Source organism: Callospermophilus lateralis, chromosome 6 (genome assembly GCF_048772815.1).
Source record: "Callospermophilus lateralis isolate mCalLat2 chromosome 6, mCalLat2.hap1, whole genome shotgun sequence".
Classification (NCBI taxonomy): Eukaryota; Metazoa; Chordata; class Mammalia; order Rodentia; family Sciuridae; genus Callospermophilus; species Callospermophilus lateralis.
The window spans coordinates 144534011-144550046 of record NC_135310.1 but is presented as its reverse complement, the minus strand read 5'-3'; the positions used below and the strand labels follow the sequence as shown (position 1 = coordinate 144550046).

At 44.4% G+C, this 16036-nt stretch overlaps 1 protein-coding gene across 4 annotated transcripts in view; it reads right to left on the bottom strand.

Annotated features, from left to right (window-relative positions):
* Rreb1 (ras responsive element binding protein 1) overlaps positions 1 to 16036 on the bottom strand; it is a 130858-nt gene that overhangs the window by 30672 nt on the left and 84150 nt on the right. For all 4 annotated transcript variants that reach the window (XM_076859153.1, XM_076859155.1, XM_076859158.1 and 1 more), the window contains 2 exons: positions 6446 to 6590; positions 5716 to 5852 (listed from right to left, as the gene is read on the bottom strand). In XM_076859153.1, coding sequence (XP_076715268.1) covers positions 5716 to 5852; positions 6446 to 6590 — 282 coding nt within the window. The remainder of the gene's footprint in view (positions 1 to 5715; positions 5853 to 6445; positions 6591 to 16036) is intronic.

The window sequence follows — 16036 nt, the reverse complement described above, 5'->3', positions numbered from 1 at the left end:
ATCCCTGGGTTCAATCTCTAATACCTCAAAAGAATTTTTTAAAAATTAGAAAATTTAAAAGACTCATGTTCTAAATAACAGTATCAAAAGAAAAACTCATTTAGTATTTGGTACAGTTCAGAACTAGATTATCTCTTTATCCTCACACCAGTTTTTAGTCTTAATAAAAAAAAAATTTTTTTTTAAGTTCTTGGGCTTCCCATATGTTAGGTAAATACTCTATTACGGAGCTACATCCCCAGTCCCTCACAGGTCGGTCTTCAAATCTATTTTCCAGATGGGGAAACTGAGCCTCCCCTGACCTGAGGTCCCAGACTGCCAGGCAGCAGTGCAGAATGGAGCTGTCTGCTACTGTTTACTCAGAGGGCAGTTATTTGCAGATGCCCCAGCTTCTTACAGGACCTGCATCACATCCGTGAAGCCCGGACGCAGGCTGCTAGTAGCATTTCCTAACACTGACACTCCCTACTCCCAGCAACCCCATCAGCAGAACCTGAGAAATACCTGCTGAGAGGCTGCAATTCAGCCAGCCACTTCCCTAAGATATTGAATTCCTTGCTCATTACAGTGTTTTAATCGAGAAACTGGCATTCCTTTTAAAGGGATTTCATGCTTCATTTTTCCTGTTCTGTCTCCAGAGGCCAGCAGGGGTAAGTGCAAACAATCTCTCCTGCGGAGCCCCACCCGGCTCAGACATTCTTCTCTCCTCAGCCCACCCTTCCCAGCCCATCCCAGGGCAAGAGAACTGACATCCACAGCTGCACTAATCTCTCCCAGTTGCTGTGAGCAGCAGCGATGGGCCTGGCAGGGCAGCCTCCCTTCCCCATGTCCCAGGAACCCGCCCAGGCTGTCCTCTGGGACCAAGCCAGCTTGGCGTGAAGCATGGGGCAGAGCTTGAGGGCTTTTACCACGGGCAGTGTGGAGTGAGCACGGAAGCCTGGTGAACCTGCTGTTCATCCTGCCCCTTGGGTGCAGCAGACAGCGGGGCCACCTGACCCAGGAGCTGCCAACTGCCGGACTGGCTATCCTCCCGTCACAGGCTCTCCTTCCATCCCAGATGCCAGCATAGCTTTAAATGTGTGTCCACTGGTTGAGCCTTGGACCCCTGGACTCTTAAATTTAAGATGCTGACAGATTTGGTTTTACCTTTAGCCTATGTTTAAGATGACATTTGACATGTATGGGACCAATGCTACATGAAGAATGGGTTTCTCAGCAGGCGGGGGACATGCAGGGAGGACATGATCATTTCTCCCCACAGAGAATGCAGAAGTTTCTGCCATATCCTTCCCAGTGGCCCCACCACCAAGACACATGGCAAGGAGTGGCCCTCCTGGCTATAGCAGTTCTCACCTCCCCACCTCACCCCCACAGGGCTGTGGGTACCTGCCAGAACCCCCTTGGGCTTCCAATGGATTCCCAACCTTAACATCACCTCAGAGGCAACCAAGATTAATAAAGTGGACCAGCCAGGCAGATGGCACAGAATGTGATCCCAGGAACTTGGGAGGTTGAGGCTGGAGGATCATAAGCTCAAGGTCAGCTCAGGTAACTTAGTGAGATCCTGTCTCAAAATAAAACATAAAAAGGGCTGGGGTTGAGGGGGTGTTGGGGCTGCGGCTGAGTGGTAGAATGCCTGCCTTGCATGTGTGAAGCACTGGGTTCGATCCTCAGCACCACATAAAAATAAAGATATTGTGTCCATCTATAACTTTAAAAAAAAAGACATAAAAAAAAGGGCAGGGAGGTGTAACTCAGTGGTAGAGCACCCCTGGGTTCAATCCCTAGTGCCACTAAAATAAATAAATAAAAAGTAACGTTGACCAGACTGAGGAGGGCCTTGACCTGGAGAGAAAGTAGTGAATATCATAACACCTGATACACTCAAAGGAGAAACTTGAAACTTTATACCAACCTATCCCTCTGCTTGGCTGAGAGGCAAACGTGCCTTCTTGGTCCTGAATTCATCTCCTTGTTTCTGACTAGCCCATGGCCTCTGTCTTGAACAGTACCATTTTCCTCAAGTCTGGTAGATGCCTGGCACTAGCTTGAGGATTCAGACATCTGTTGGGTACATTTTAACTGAAATAATGTTAAAATTACTTATTACCTGATCTCTTTTAATCAAGAAGCCACATGAGATTATACAATAACTTGGGCCAAGCTTCACCTTTGGCAGCAGCTTCCTCAACATGGGAACTATCCAGCTCATCCAGCTATTGCCCCTCCTGGCCCACCCCAGGACAAGAGTCTTTCACACATGAGGCCGGGGCTTGCTGCCCTCCCTACTTATCTTACCTGCTCTGCAGGCTGCTGAGCACTTGACATGTGGCTGGTTTGTCCTGAGAGGGGCTGTGACAGCACCACATGCACCGATTTCAAAGACTTGGCATATGACAGGAAGATAGCAAAATGTCTTAATGAGAATTCTTACAATGACTTTATGTTGACATTCTGTTTTGACTACATGGGTATAGTCAACTAAAGCATTATTAATTTCACCTGTTGCTTTTTTGTTTTCCCCCTTAGTATTGGGGGCTGAACCCAGGACCTCACACATGCTAAAGCACATGCTCTACCACTGAACTATACTCCCAGCCCTCGCTTTACTAGAAAATTTCAAAGGACACATGGGGCTCACATTCCACTTCTGCTGCATGGTGCTGGATGTTTCCTCCAGCTGACTTCATTCCCAGCAGCGGATGGCCTGCTGCTCTGCTCTATTCTAACCACCAAGCCAGGTATTCAATGTCCAGCAATATCCCCACACCAGCGACGGCCCCTTTGTATCCATCTACTCTTTGAACACCCACTTCCTCACCTTGGATTCCAAATGCACCCAGGAATCTCTACACCACCTCCTCCCCTGCCTTCCCTGCCTCATTTGGGAAGCTGTATAGAAAGGGTCACCAGCAATATGACCCCAAGAGCTGGAATCTACCATGGGCTTTGTATCTTCCTTTTGTTCAATGCTAACACTTCGTTAATAGGAAACACTGCAGAAGGGAGGAAAATGAACTCAGTGCTTACATGAGTTTGGATTTCCAACACTTTATTAAGGAACAACGGGCACCTTGCCAGATTAGTGGGAGGGGAGGTGGGGTAGGGGCAGGAGAAAGAGAAACCAACAGCTGTTTTGAGTTACAGACTTTCTGTCTAAACTGGTAGCATCCCACTGTGGCTGTTGCCTTTGGGGTTTGAAAATGAAGTTGGTGTCTATTTTAGTTCTGGGTTAAAAAGCAGTCTTTCCCACCAGCTACCGTCACAGTTCACAGCCTGGCTAGTCCTCACTGGCCCATGTCTGCCCCCAAGGCCTCCTCTGATAGCAGGCTATTATGTGGAACAGCAGAGCAGAGAGGAGAAAGGGAAATTAACAATGTTCTGTAATCAACTCCTTTTTGGTTTCCAGATGCCAGCCCCACCCCATCTAGCAACAGTTACTAGATAGTGCCATCAGGCAGGAGACAGCCTGTTCACCCTGCACAAAGGACTTCAGGTCCCCTCTTCTTACCAGCAACCCTAAGGCCAGTCATTGTGGGGCCAGGGATAAAGGCCTGCCAAGACTCTACCAGGCAAAGACACTTCTTTAGCTAACCACTCATCAAACAAAGGGCATTATCACTGAACAGGTGAGGTTAACTGGATCTGCAGGGCTAGAGGTTCAACCTCATAGCCGGCACCCGCCTTGGAGCCATAGTGGTGATCATCCATCAAATTGTGACTGCACATGGACTACATGACCAGTGTCCAGTGCAATTTCCACTTCCACCCTCTCTGAGGATGCCTGCCTCTCCCTTGAGAAGGTCCTGGTCTGCAGGCCACTCCACAAGATCCACACCCTCATCCACAACAGCACTTCAGCAGAGGATAGCTCATCTTTCTCTCTCACTGCTATGCACTTTGTCCAGGCCCTGGGCTGTCCAGAAATCTCTTCAGAGCCAGATTATTTTTTCCTATAAGATAGAATTATCTAGAAGGGGCAAATGGACAGTTCCTATGATGCTCTCTAATCTCAAAATAAAATAGGAAGTGAAATAAAACATATAAAGGAGCACAGAGATGAGCTGTGACTTCATGGCGCTGTGTAACAAAAATGCTGAACGGGAGTTGGGGTCTTAAGTGCTATTCCTGCTCTGCCCACAACTCTCCTTATGAGGCTTGTCTGCCAACTTCCTATCCTTCATCTAGAGAAGGATTTTAATATTCTCCACCTACCACAAGCCCACATCCTAGGGATGCTGTGGACATTAATGAAACCTTAAAGTCAAGTTCCTCAATCTCAGAATGAGGGGGCTTACAAAAGGAAGAACCAGATGTGTTCTCAACAGTTAAGAGAGTTTTTAGAATTACAGACCTGAAGGGAATAAGGGGATGACCTGGTTCCCCAGCCTTCCTTCAATCTGAAGGATGAGGAAACTGAACTTACACATGAGCAGAGACAGGCCTGACAACCAGCCCATGGCCTGCTCCAACACATTGGCCAATTTTCTAAGACTGGGGAGTTTCATAAAGATATTTTAGTATTTCAATTGCTCTCATTAATTCTTTCCTCCTCATCCACTGGAATATATGTCAAACTAATGCAATTAAGGATAACGATATTCAACATGGCTTTTAGTTACCCTATATTTAGGCTTCCCCGCTAACACAGAGGTCTTCGGCTGGCTCGGACCTTTTCAATCCTAGGTCACAACTTAACACATGTTTGTGGGAAGGAAATCGGGTCCATGTATTAGGCAAACAGATGCCCAAATTCCTGTACTCTCAAGGTGTCTTCCTCACGTTGTAACCACGTAGGGGTCTGCCCTCTGCTCTTGGAAGAACACCCTCAGCTGTGTGTGACTTCCGGGATGGGCTACCTTCAAGCCTCCCAACTACATAAGAGGCTCCCACACAGCTCTTTGATCTTTTCAATGCTTAAGATCAATGATAGTAATAGTTTAAGGAAAAATCTCTACACCTATCTGCTTACAAAAAACACGGGACTTTTTGCCTGATGAAGAGTCATCAGAGATGGTAGCAAAAGACAAACAAGATTCCCCTAAATTCCGATGGAAAATTATATCAATGTCCATGTTTTCTGCCTCACAAAGTTGAGAATCAGAAACCCTGCAGCTAAGCAAGATCTAAAACTAAAGCTGAATGAGAACAATTGCCAGCTGCTGTTTCATTGGAACGAGAAGGCTTTACTTCTTTGCACTCAGTAGAAGTCTTTCTTACCCTGCAATGCTTTCTCAGGGTTTTTTTGCTATAGGTTGAACTTTTCTGAACACCTAGTATGTGCCAGCATTGTGCCAGGGGCATGTATCACATGGGTTATCCCTGCCCTGACCACATATCCATATATGACTAATAATCTTGTGAGTTGCAGCACCTTATTTTGAAGAAAATATGTCTGTTGTCCCAAAGCTCCTGTGACAGGAGACTCCCCAGTGGCTGGGGGGGCTCAATGGTGATTGCTCAAGGGGCCTTGCTAGGAGCAAAAGAGGCAGAGTGAACACACCCTGTGACTATAGCCACCTTCTCCCTGAAGATCCTCAGCCCAACCTCTTTCCTACACCTTACGTGTTTCTTAACTACCTTATTAATGTCATCCTACTCAAGTTCAATCACTGAGCTCAGTTTAAAGTAATGAGAAATAAGAATGTAATATGCTAGGAGTAGGAATGAAAAACAGCCTCCCAGACCACAGGTCTAGTTCACCTTTCCTCCTACCTTAGTGGGTTATCTGAATGGGTCTCCATGTGGGTCTCCAGTCCATACTTGCAAACAAATTCCTTGAAGCATATTGGGCAGTGAAAGACTTCATCGGCCTTCTTCTCCAAGTCACCTGACTGCCCGTCTTCTACCATCTTAGGGAAAAGCAGAAAGTGAAGTCATAAAGGTGTTCTCTCATGTGGGCTGCTCCAGAAAAGAGGCCATCACCAACCCAGAGACTTCTAAAAGGGATGTGGACCTCACTCCATTATTAAGGATGTGACTCCACTGATTCCTACATTCACACAAGACATACCCACCACTTACCCGCCTGTGCCCTCACTCATTCTAGGGACTTGGAATCCAGTCGTCTTATCTACTCAACAAGTACTCATGGAGCACCTAGTAGTCTCTGCCAAGCACTAGGAATAAGTGAGGACAAGAGTCCCTAACACTGATAAAACTTCATTTTAGCTATAAAAACAACATAAAAAGTGTGAAAATAATTCTGGGAGCTCTTTGTTCCATCCCTAGGCTAGTTGAGGGGGTCCAAAGAGGAAACATACACAGGTACCCTTTTCTTAGACACTTTAGAAAATACTAAAATACTAAATACTGTGGGAAAACATAGGTCGAAAAGCCTAGGATGCATGGCTGCCAAGTCCCTAGACTGTGAAAATAAAGACGAGAGGTAGATCTGCAAAAGCCCCCCATGAGGAGACCCGTCTGTGCCAGGGGCCCAGAGGACCTTTTTAGCTGGTGCTGGGTCTTCTCTCTCCGATTCGGCATCATGACTCAGCTTCCTCTTGGAGGACAGCCGCCTGCGCTTCAGAGGGGATGGAGGGGCTGCAGCTGTAGCACTGTTGGGGTCCTTCTCATGAATCTTCATATGTCTGAAAGGGAGATACACACCGATGGTGTGACATGGCGACAACGAATATCTAGTTCACTTATTTCTTCTAAATTTTAGATTTTGTATCTGGGCCTTGGTCTTGGATTTTGTCATTTTTTTGTGTGGTGCTGAGGATGGAACCCAGGACTTTCCTTGTGGGAGGCAGGTGCTCTGCTACTGAGTTATAGCCCTACTACCCGAATTTTCATTAGTTAAGCATGTGGAATACAATTGTACAGTGGCTTCTATCTTTCCAAAGCTTTATAATCTCCTTGACCCTTCAAGCTCCTGTGAGTGTTATCCAGAAGCAGTGCTGTGTCTCACTGCTTGGTGGACGACATTCATGAACTTGACGGGCATTGTGAGATAGAAACAACTAGCTGGTGACTGGTTTTACGTACTCAGGCAAAAAATACTATTTTAGGACACATGATTCTGCAGGATAAAAAATTCCCAGGTTCCTAAACTTCCACTAGTTCACAAACTAAGCCATAACTCCATATTGGCCCACAGAAGCCATCCTAGTTGTATTGTCTTTCTTCTGCCTTTGGAAGCATTTTGGGGTGCAAATTTGAACTGTGCTGACAAAGCTCATGTCCAGAGTGCTTAAGACCTAAAATCTTTTCCATGTTGTTCAAGGTATTATGTGGATTTAGAGATGATGAGAATAGGTGGACAGTGCAGTAAATTACATGTTGCAACTCTTGTATCTAGATACACATATAATATGGAAGTGAGGTTTTATATATATATATATATATATTTTATATGTGTTTGTTCCATTAAAAGGGGTCTTATGGATGAGGATCTAAATGACTTTATTTACTTATTTATTGTGGTGCTAGGGATTGAACCCAGGGCCTTGTGCAAGGCAAGGCAAGCACTCTATCAACTGAGCTATATCCCCAGCCCTTATTATTGACCCAGCCCTTAATAAATGACCTTATTTTATCAGGTTCTAAAACAAACATCCTAAGCAGAAGGTCCCAAGATACAGAGGAAAAGAAAGAATGGCATTACAAACAAATAGTCTCAATTCCTTTTTTTTTTTTGCAAAATATAAAGGGTTTCAGTTTGCTAATGACAATCATACTCATCATCTGAATGGGGTTAAACTGTGCCAGATGTAGGAATGTAGCTGCAGCTTTTTACAAATAGCTATTTTATAAGATGATTTTACTTGAGAATTTCCTTCCACTCCCTCCCCTGTGCTGGGGATTGAATCCAGGGCCTCATGCACACTAGGCAAATGCTCTACTACTGAGCTATACCTCCAGTCCTTATAAAAGTTAAGAACTTCTTAAGAAGAATGTGAAAAGACAGCAAACCTCTCATGCACTCCCCTGTCACACTTCTGAAAACCATCTCAGCTCACCTTTTTGTTGTGCCTTCTTTAGAGGAGTGAGTCTGTGAGGTGAAAAGGCCAAGCAGCTTGTGAATCACGGCTGCTGGTGCCAATGATCAAGATGGCCAATTGGATGCCGCATTTCTCCCACACAGGTTCTGCCCTACAGCAGCAGAAATCCCCTTTTCTAAAGTTTGTGGATATAGATGCTACAGTTTGCTTTAGACTTCTCTCACTCTGCTCCTTAGACACATTCTAGAATTAACCCCCTGCCTAGACTCTGCCCTGACAAAACAGCACCAGTCCTACAGCTCTCTGCCAGCTGGAACTGCAAAAGATGGATCCTGACCTTGAGGACAGGGGACTCAGGAAAGGAAGCCAAACCTGTTTTCTTAGGGGGAATCCATGTGGTGGAGTAAAAAAATCTAGTGGGAGAAAATGGATGAGAATCACAATCACGCTTATAGCCACAAAATTCCTTATCCAAATTATTAGGGAAGGATGCTTTTTTATTTAGTTCTCAGTCACCTAAAGACTTGAAGAAGTTAACAGACACCAATAGCTCTGTTAAGTACAAAAGTGATTGTGATTTGACAAGAACATCCCTTAACATAAAAGTTTGAAGGAAAAAAAAAAACAAAGTGGCTTCTTTCAGCATTTATTATATGGTTCATCCCATTTTTATATATTTAAGAAAAAAGCATCTAAGAATTGAGGAAGTATGATAACACTGAAGGATATAAATTATTATTCAAATTTGCCATTTCAATAACTTATTCAAAATCAATTTAATTTAATTAACAAAAACAATACCCTTTTTACCAATAGAGTGAGAATATTAGAAATTAGAGAATGACGACTATACATAGTTCACTGGCACACTTCAGGCTCCATATTCTCAATCACATGATACATAAACACACAGAAATATAAAAGGATGCTTTATTATTTTGTCCTTGGGATTTATGAGAGAAGCTAGTTTCACAGGGAGAAGAAGGGCTAAACCCAGCACTCAGTGAGGGTTTAGCAGAACCTTTACACACACTGTTATTTCCATTTTGCAGATGCAGTGGTGATGTACAGAGGGATCTGTAATTTTCCGTTAGAATGAAGTTTTCAACAATTGGAACCTTTCTCCTACTCCAGATGGCCTCCAAAGGACACATCAGTCAGTTAACTTGGTTCTGGATCACTGGCTGGAATCTCAGGGCCATAACCCAGGCACTTCCTCTGTGGGTGACGGTGGCCCAAGGTGAAATAGTTGGCATTAAATGACAAAATTCTATCAGGAGACAGAGCAGGTGAAGAGCCCACAGGACTGCAGAAAACTTGGTCCTAGTCTAAAACCCTGGGGTGGCCCTTGAACAGCATGATGGCTGCGGTGAAAGAAAGAAGGAAGGACAGGCAGTCCCACTGGCCCCATGAAACTGAAGAACACAACCATCTACTCTAGCTTTCTGAGTCCTGCTGGAGCCTCAGGTTCAAAATACAAGCACAGCTCCAGTCTAGGATGAAATGTCTGTTGCTGGCCACAACATGGTGGGTGAGTCCCTGGTTCGTTCCTCCAGAGACATGATGACCAATAGAAGAAGCAAGCTGATTCAAGACTTCAATTTAGTCAATGGCCTCAGAGGTCCACAGAGGTCCAATTGACTGGACATGATCTGCAGTTACAGATTCCCTCCATCCCAACCCTGCTCCGATTCCTTAACCTCCAACAACATGGACAGCAACTTGAGCTGTTCATTTCCTCCCTAAGGTTTTCAGGACGCAGGGCGAGAGTCATCATGATGAGCCAGTAATTAGCCTTCCTCTTAGGGTAACCAGACAGAGAAAAGGGGTGGAAGGAAAGAGCAAACACTATTGTGATTAGAAGGCTGGGGTCTGGGCTGGGGCTGTAGCTCAGTGGTTGGGAACTTGTCTTGCATGTGTGAGGCACTGGGTTCAATCCTCAGCACCACATTAAAAAATAAATAAATAAAACAAAGATATTGTGTCCATCTGCAACAACAACAAAAACAAAAAGAAAAAAAGAGGCGGTGACTGGGGTCTGTTTTCCTCGTAGGTCTTATTTCCAGGGTTAATCTGCCCGATTCTCATTATCTGAGACTCAATGAAGATAAGCCCTGAGCTGGAAGGGAGCTAAGATAGGACCCAGTCATGCATTCGGCACAGAAAGTCCCTCTGCACAGCATACGATAGCACCACCTAATTGTGTTTGAATGCTTCCAACAACAAGGACGTCTCCATTTTCACCAGTTGTTCTCACGGTAAAAGACAGTCTTCCGCATATGGAGTCAGATAGGAATTCCATCCTTTAAGTATCTATCAGTTGTCAGGGGCAACACAACCAATATTCTTCTGATAGCACATGAGGACCACTGCATTTCTCCCAAGTTCTCTTCTCAAAATTAAACAATTCTAGGCCCCCAAGTGTACCTGCAAATCTGTTGGAATATACTGCTCACTAACCTCAAGATACCCTCCAGTCTGCAGACATACTTCATCCACATCTGGATCATGCTGGATCCAGCATAGACATGGTCTGAGAGCTCAGAGCACAGAGACAATGACCTCCAGAGATGACATAACACAGCTTGGGATGGTTCTGCTGAGTGTGTTGTTGTTGTTTGGCACTGGAAATTGAACCCAGGGGCACTTTACCACTGAGCCGTATCACTGGTTCTTTTCAAATTTTGAGACAGGGTCTCCCTAAGTTGCTGAAGTTCTCGCTAAAATTACTGTGGCTGGCCTTGAATTTGTGACCATCCTGCCTCAGATTTCCATGCCACTGGGATTACAAGCATATACTACCAGACCCAGTTGCTGCGGATGTTTGAAAACGATATTACATCCCCAGTTCCTATGAACCAAGTTTTGTCAACTAGAATGCCCATGATTCCTTCGTTCAAACCATCATCAAAACCATGTCTTTTCATTTTCCCTTTTAGCAAATGTGATGGAGTCTTAAGATATGCAATGTTAATGAGAGTGAGAATTGTTAACTAACCACCTTTCTGCAAAGTGGCTAAGCAATAAGGACCAAACTTTTAAATGTATATGTCCTTTATCCCAGTAACTCCACTTAACGAAATTTGTCTTAAGGACTAATAACTGGGCAAGTCATTTTATAATGATAATTCACTGATGGATACCTTATGCAAACACTGACAACTACAGGGTGACCCACCAGCAGGTCGTGGGATTTGAGACTGTTCACAGTGCTCTTCTTCTTGCCGCCTATTGTTCATTTCCTACCCAGCAGCCAGTGTGCTCCTAAAAGAGGTCACGGCATACCACTTCCTGCTTCAACTTTTCCAACAGGACTGTTTTCAGTAAATCTTGTCTCCATTTATTTCCTGGGCCTCACTGGTGAACATCCCAGCCTCTTTATCCCAAGGCCCTTTCAGGTTTTACTTCCTTTAAAAACACACAGCAGAAAGGGAAGAGACTGGGTATTTCCTTTTTTGACCCCTTGCCCCCAATCAAGTTAGTTCTATTATCTTGAACCTAGTTTGTCTCTTGTTCTCTGCACTAGCCTGTGGAGGCACACAGTAGGTGGTGGACAAATATCCACCAAATGGCTAGAAGAAGAAACAAATGAATATATTGAATTACAGAATAATAAATGAAGAAAAGGAGAACAAAGCATATGCAGAAACCGTTCCACTTGAAGCACCACTACACCATATATCCTTAGGTTCCTTATAATTTAAGTCACTGGAATTTAATGCGAACAAACCTGATATCTGTGGAGTAACTAGTAATATTCAAGTACCCCATAAGCTATCTTTGTCTCTTAATAGAATTTGTGCTCATTCATTCAAACAGTTATCTACACATACAGTAGAGAGAGGTCAATGTAAAATCAAAGTACACTTGTACTTTTGCATAAATTCTAGAATTTTCATTCAGAGGCAGGTTACTTTAGCAATAGGAACCAGGCATGTTGGTGCATGCCTGTAATTCCAGCACCTTAGGAGGCTGAGGCAGGAGGAGGATCTTAAGTTTGAGGCCAGGTTCAGCAACTTAGTAAGACCCTGCCATGAATAAATAAATAAATAAATGAACCCAAACAAACAAATAAATAAAGCAAGCTGGGAATGTGGCTCAGTGGTAGCACTGCCTTGGGTTCAATCCCTAGTATTTTAATAAAACAAAACCAAACCTGACAAACTTAACAAAACCAGTAAGAATCCTGCCACACTGTGTCTAAGGAAGGAATTTTATCAGCACTTTGGGAGTCAAGAGAAGTTTGTTGCCATCTGTAACACCTAGACAGGCTTTTACAGTGATGAACAAAAATATTTTGGATGTAAATCTGGAATAAAAATCTGAGTACCTTTTAATACTGATAGTGCAAATTTTGTGGGTGCCACCTGCAAATCTGTTGGAATATACTGCTCACTAACAGGGGTGGATATATTGATTTTCGACTTAACATTTTTCTTCCTGTAAATGTAATCATGTCTTCTAAAATCTGAGATAAAATTAATTTATTTAGAGCTACTAGAGACTGAACCCAGGGTTTTGTGCACAGAAGGCAAGCACTCTACCACTGAACTACATCCCCACAGTAAGGTGGGATGTCCATCGGCATACTGAAGAGAAAGATCAGAGCTAAACCAAACAGACCTTGCATGAGAGCTGAATGCCAGTCAAGTTAACTCCAGGGAGAAACACCAATCCCTTAAACACACTCCTTACCTCCCTGAACATCCTCCTTTCCAGTTTCAAATACAGATACTTCCTGCTGACTTTCCTAAGGCATGGGAATCCTGAGACCTGGGATGGGAGTCAACTCTTAGCCATGTAAGCACTGGCTTGATCTGAGTAGCAAGCAGGAATTTGAAGGGAAGATGTTATATTTATAGCATAAAGAGAATGTGTAATGGCAGTGAAGCCACAGGGTTCACTTCCCATGTCTTTGAGCTGTGATGCATTTTGGATGTTAGATTCTGATTCTGCCACCTAGTAACCACGGTGACTCGTTACTTAGGCTACCTCAGTTTCAATTTGCACATCTGTGAAGTGGGGGATGATACTGCCATTCTCTTAGAGCACTGCTTTCCAACCCTGGGCCTCTGACCAGCAGCATCAGCATCATCTCTGGCTTGTTACAAATGCAAAGCCTGCAGACTAGAGGCCTAGAGCAGGACCTGGCAATATGGGTTTCCATGTCTTGCTTGCTCAAGTGTAAGAACCATGAGATCCAAGGGAAATTCTTACGCCCTTGATACTAACTGCAGGTTTGGTTAACCATCTGACTAGGATGTCCATAGACTTTGGATTCATGCATCAAACCTCTCTCAGACTCATCTTCCAATATACCAGTAGTATCTAAATTTACCAGGCATAAACGCTTAACAAAGCAAGTGGGGAAATTCAACTTTCTTAAAATTCCTTTAGTGGAAAAATCCTTCAGGGAAACCCTCAGCAAGTTTAAATGTAACCCAAACTAAGGATTGCCTAGTTGAAGAGGCATTCTTTGAGCCTTCCCATGTCTAATTTACATGTGAAGGTTAAAGCTCAGGAGAGATCTAGACACTTCCAGTATCTGCAAACTTTCCACTCTTAATTTCCTCATAGGCTTATTAATGGAGAAGTTGAATTATTTGATCCTCTGAGTGAATGGCACAAGGAAGGTCACTCCATGAGTACACACAACTCTACACAGAGGGCACCCTGCACTGCTGAGTTGCCAAACAGAAGGCAACCAGTTCAAACAGGTTCTAGCAGCCTGGTTATAGATACATACTCATGTATACTGACGATAGCTTTTCTTGTCCAACAATGCCTTGTGATAAATCAAGAGGGAATGAGTGAGATTAAAAAGCATCACAGCTCTACAATTTCTACATTTCTGGCCAAAGAAAAGTACATCTTCAGAAAGATTTGTGTTTATGTTTTCATAGCAAATACCTAGGAGAGGAGTTTAGGGTAGAGAGGTGTGAGTGATACTTGTTATGTCAATCAATTCTGTGCAAACAATGGGGCACAAAGTCAGAGTGGAGGAGGGTTATGGGGAGAGGGATGGCAAGGCATCAACAGTGAATCCCAGTGGGCCCCACCTGTCAGTGCAAAGGCACCTTCTAGTCATTCAGGTGTTGTTCACGTCCAGTCATGCTTGTCCGGGAGGCAGGTCACATCGGCTGTGCCAGGGTGTGGAAGAAGGTTTGTCGATGCGTAAGCATAAGCAACTGTGCTGACCTAACAGCCAATCCTCTCAGAAAAGTCTAGAAGTCATCTGGGCATGAGGTACAAATCTGCTGTCTGCGGGCTTGCCGTGGGAACACCTTAGCTCGCCTGCTCCCAGGGATGCTTGGGTGAAATACCCTCGACACTGTCCTTATCCCACCACAGGCCAGTGGTGTCCTCTCACTGGAATGTTATGGACAGCAGAGGCTGTGACAAAGGGGAGCCCTACACCTAGCCTTGATACTGGAATTTCTTCCTGTTGCTTCCACTCAGGGAGACGTCTGTACAGGCCACATCCTCCATGGCACAGACTTCCTCCTTGAGACAACACACCCAGGAGTAGAGGGCTTCTCTTACCTAAGACTGGTACTCTGATGGCACCAATGTAAGGACAGACTTCAAACGAAGAGACCTTAGTTCAAAGCAGGTGCACACCAGCCTTCAGCCTCAAGTCCTTGTTAACAAACACTGCTGGGTGCTCGGTAGCTCCTCTGCTTTCCAGCCCAGGGCTCCTTTCTAACCCTGGGTTCTGAGGTCCTGGTCTTTCTGGTTGGACCACTATTTCTATCTCCTGTCTCAGGTTCCTTGCAGTGTTTGGAGAGGGCAGCTCCTTTTACTTGTTTATTCCCCCACTGCCCCTAGCCACTTTCTTTGGCAGTTCTTTTTCTATCTTGGTCCTGGGTAAGATCCCTATGTATTCTTTGTCCAAACACTACCTCATTGATGGACTGAGCTGGACTTTTGATACCTGAAGAATATTCTTCCTCAATGTCCCAGCCATCCTTTTAGGGGCAGAAGGGTACCTTTGGCTCCTAAATTCCTTTCTCTATTGACCAGGAAGCTGTTGACTGAGGGACAGTGACCTCTAGCTTTTGACTGTCTACATAGGAAAGAGACACACTCCCTTATAACTGCCACTCTAACTCTCTCCTTCCCTCCTGACTTTCACATCGAGTAGGAGGGGCTTGGCGGGCAGCCCAGGTACATTGGTATCAACCTTTAAATAACCTTTACTCTAGACACTAGTCCTAACTGCCAGACCTTTGATTCAGTTCACCCTAAACCATCTCGTACTTCTTTCTCTTTGCCCATGCTTGCTTAGTGACAATAATTTCTCAGTTGTTACACCCTGCATACACGATTTGCTATCTCTACACCTTCACCACAGACTCGGCTGGGCAAGGTGGTGCTGCATCTGTAATCCCAGCAACTTGAGAGGCTAAGGAGGATGATTCCAACTTCCAGGCTAATCTCAACAACTTACTGAGGCCTTGTCTCAACAGAAAAAAATAGAAGGAGCTAGGGATGCAGCTCAGTGGCAAAACATCCCTGAGTTCAATCCACAGACGAAAACAACAACAACAAACAGATTGGTGACAAAGTTGAACCTTACTGGCTTGTGCTTTCCCTATGTAAATCCAGAGAAACAGTCCACAAAGAATGCCATCATGTGTCACCTGATAGTACCTAAATATTCCCAGGGCAACCATCATGATACAACAAACTCCTCTTTTCTAGGTTAAACCCCCTTGATTTCTTCAACCTCCCCATAAATCCTAGAGTCCAAATCTCACATCCACAGCCAGTCCTATACCAGAAGTGACTCCCATCCTAAGGTGATGGGGTCCCAAATGAAGTCACCACTCCCAAAGTGGCCACACTGACCCAGAGCCATTATCTTTGAGGGAAGTCATCACCAGTCTCACTATGGAGAATGTCTTCCTATGGCAACCACTAAAAAAAAAGTGTATGACCAACCTACATCTAAGCTTCATAGTGGAATGGAAATGCTGAAGTCACTGAAGCCATTTCTCACATCAATCTTGCAGGGTTTTACTTTAAGCTTCTTCAAGATAGCTGAACCTTGACATTCACTTCTGTCTCCCTTTTGCAGAGAAAGAAGA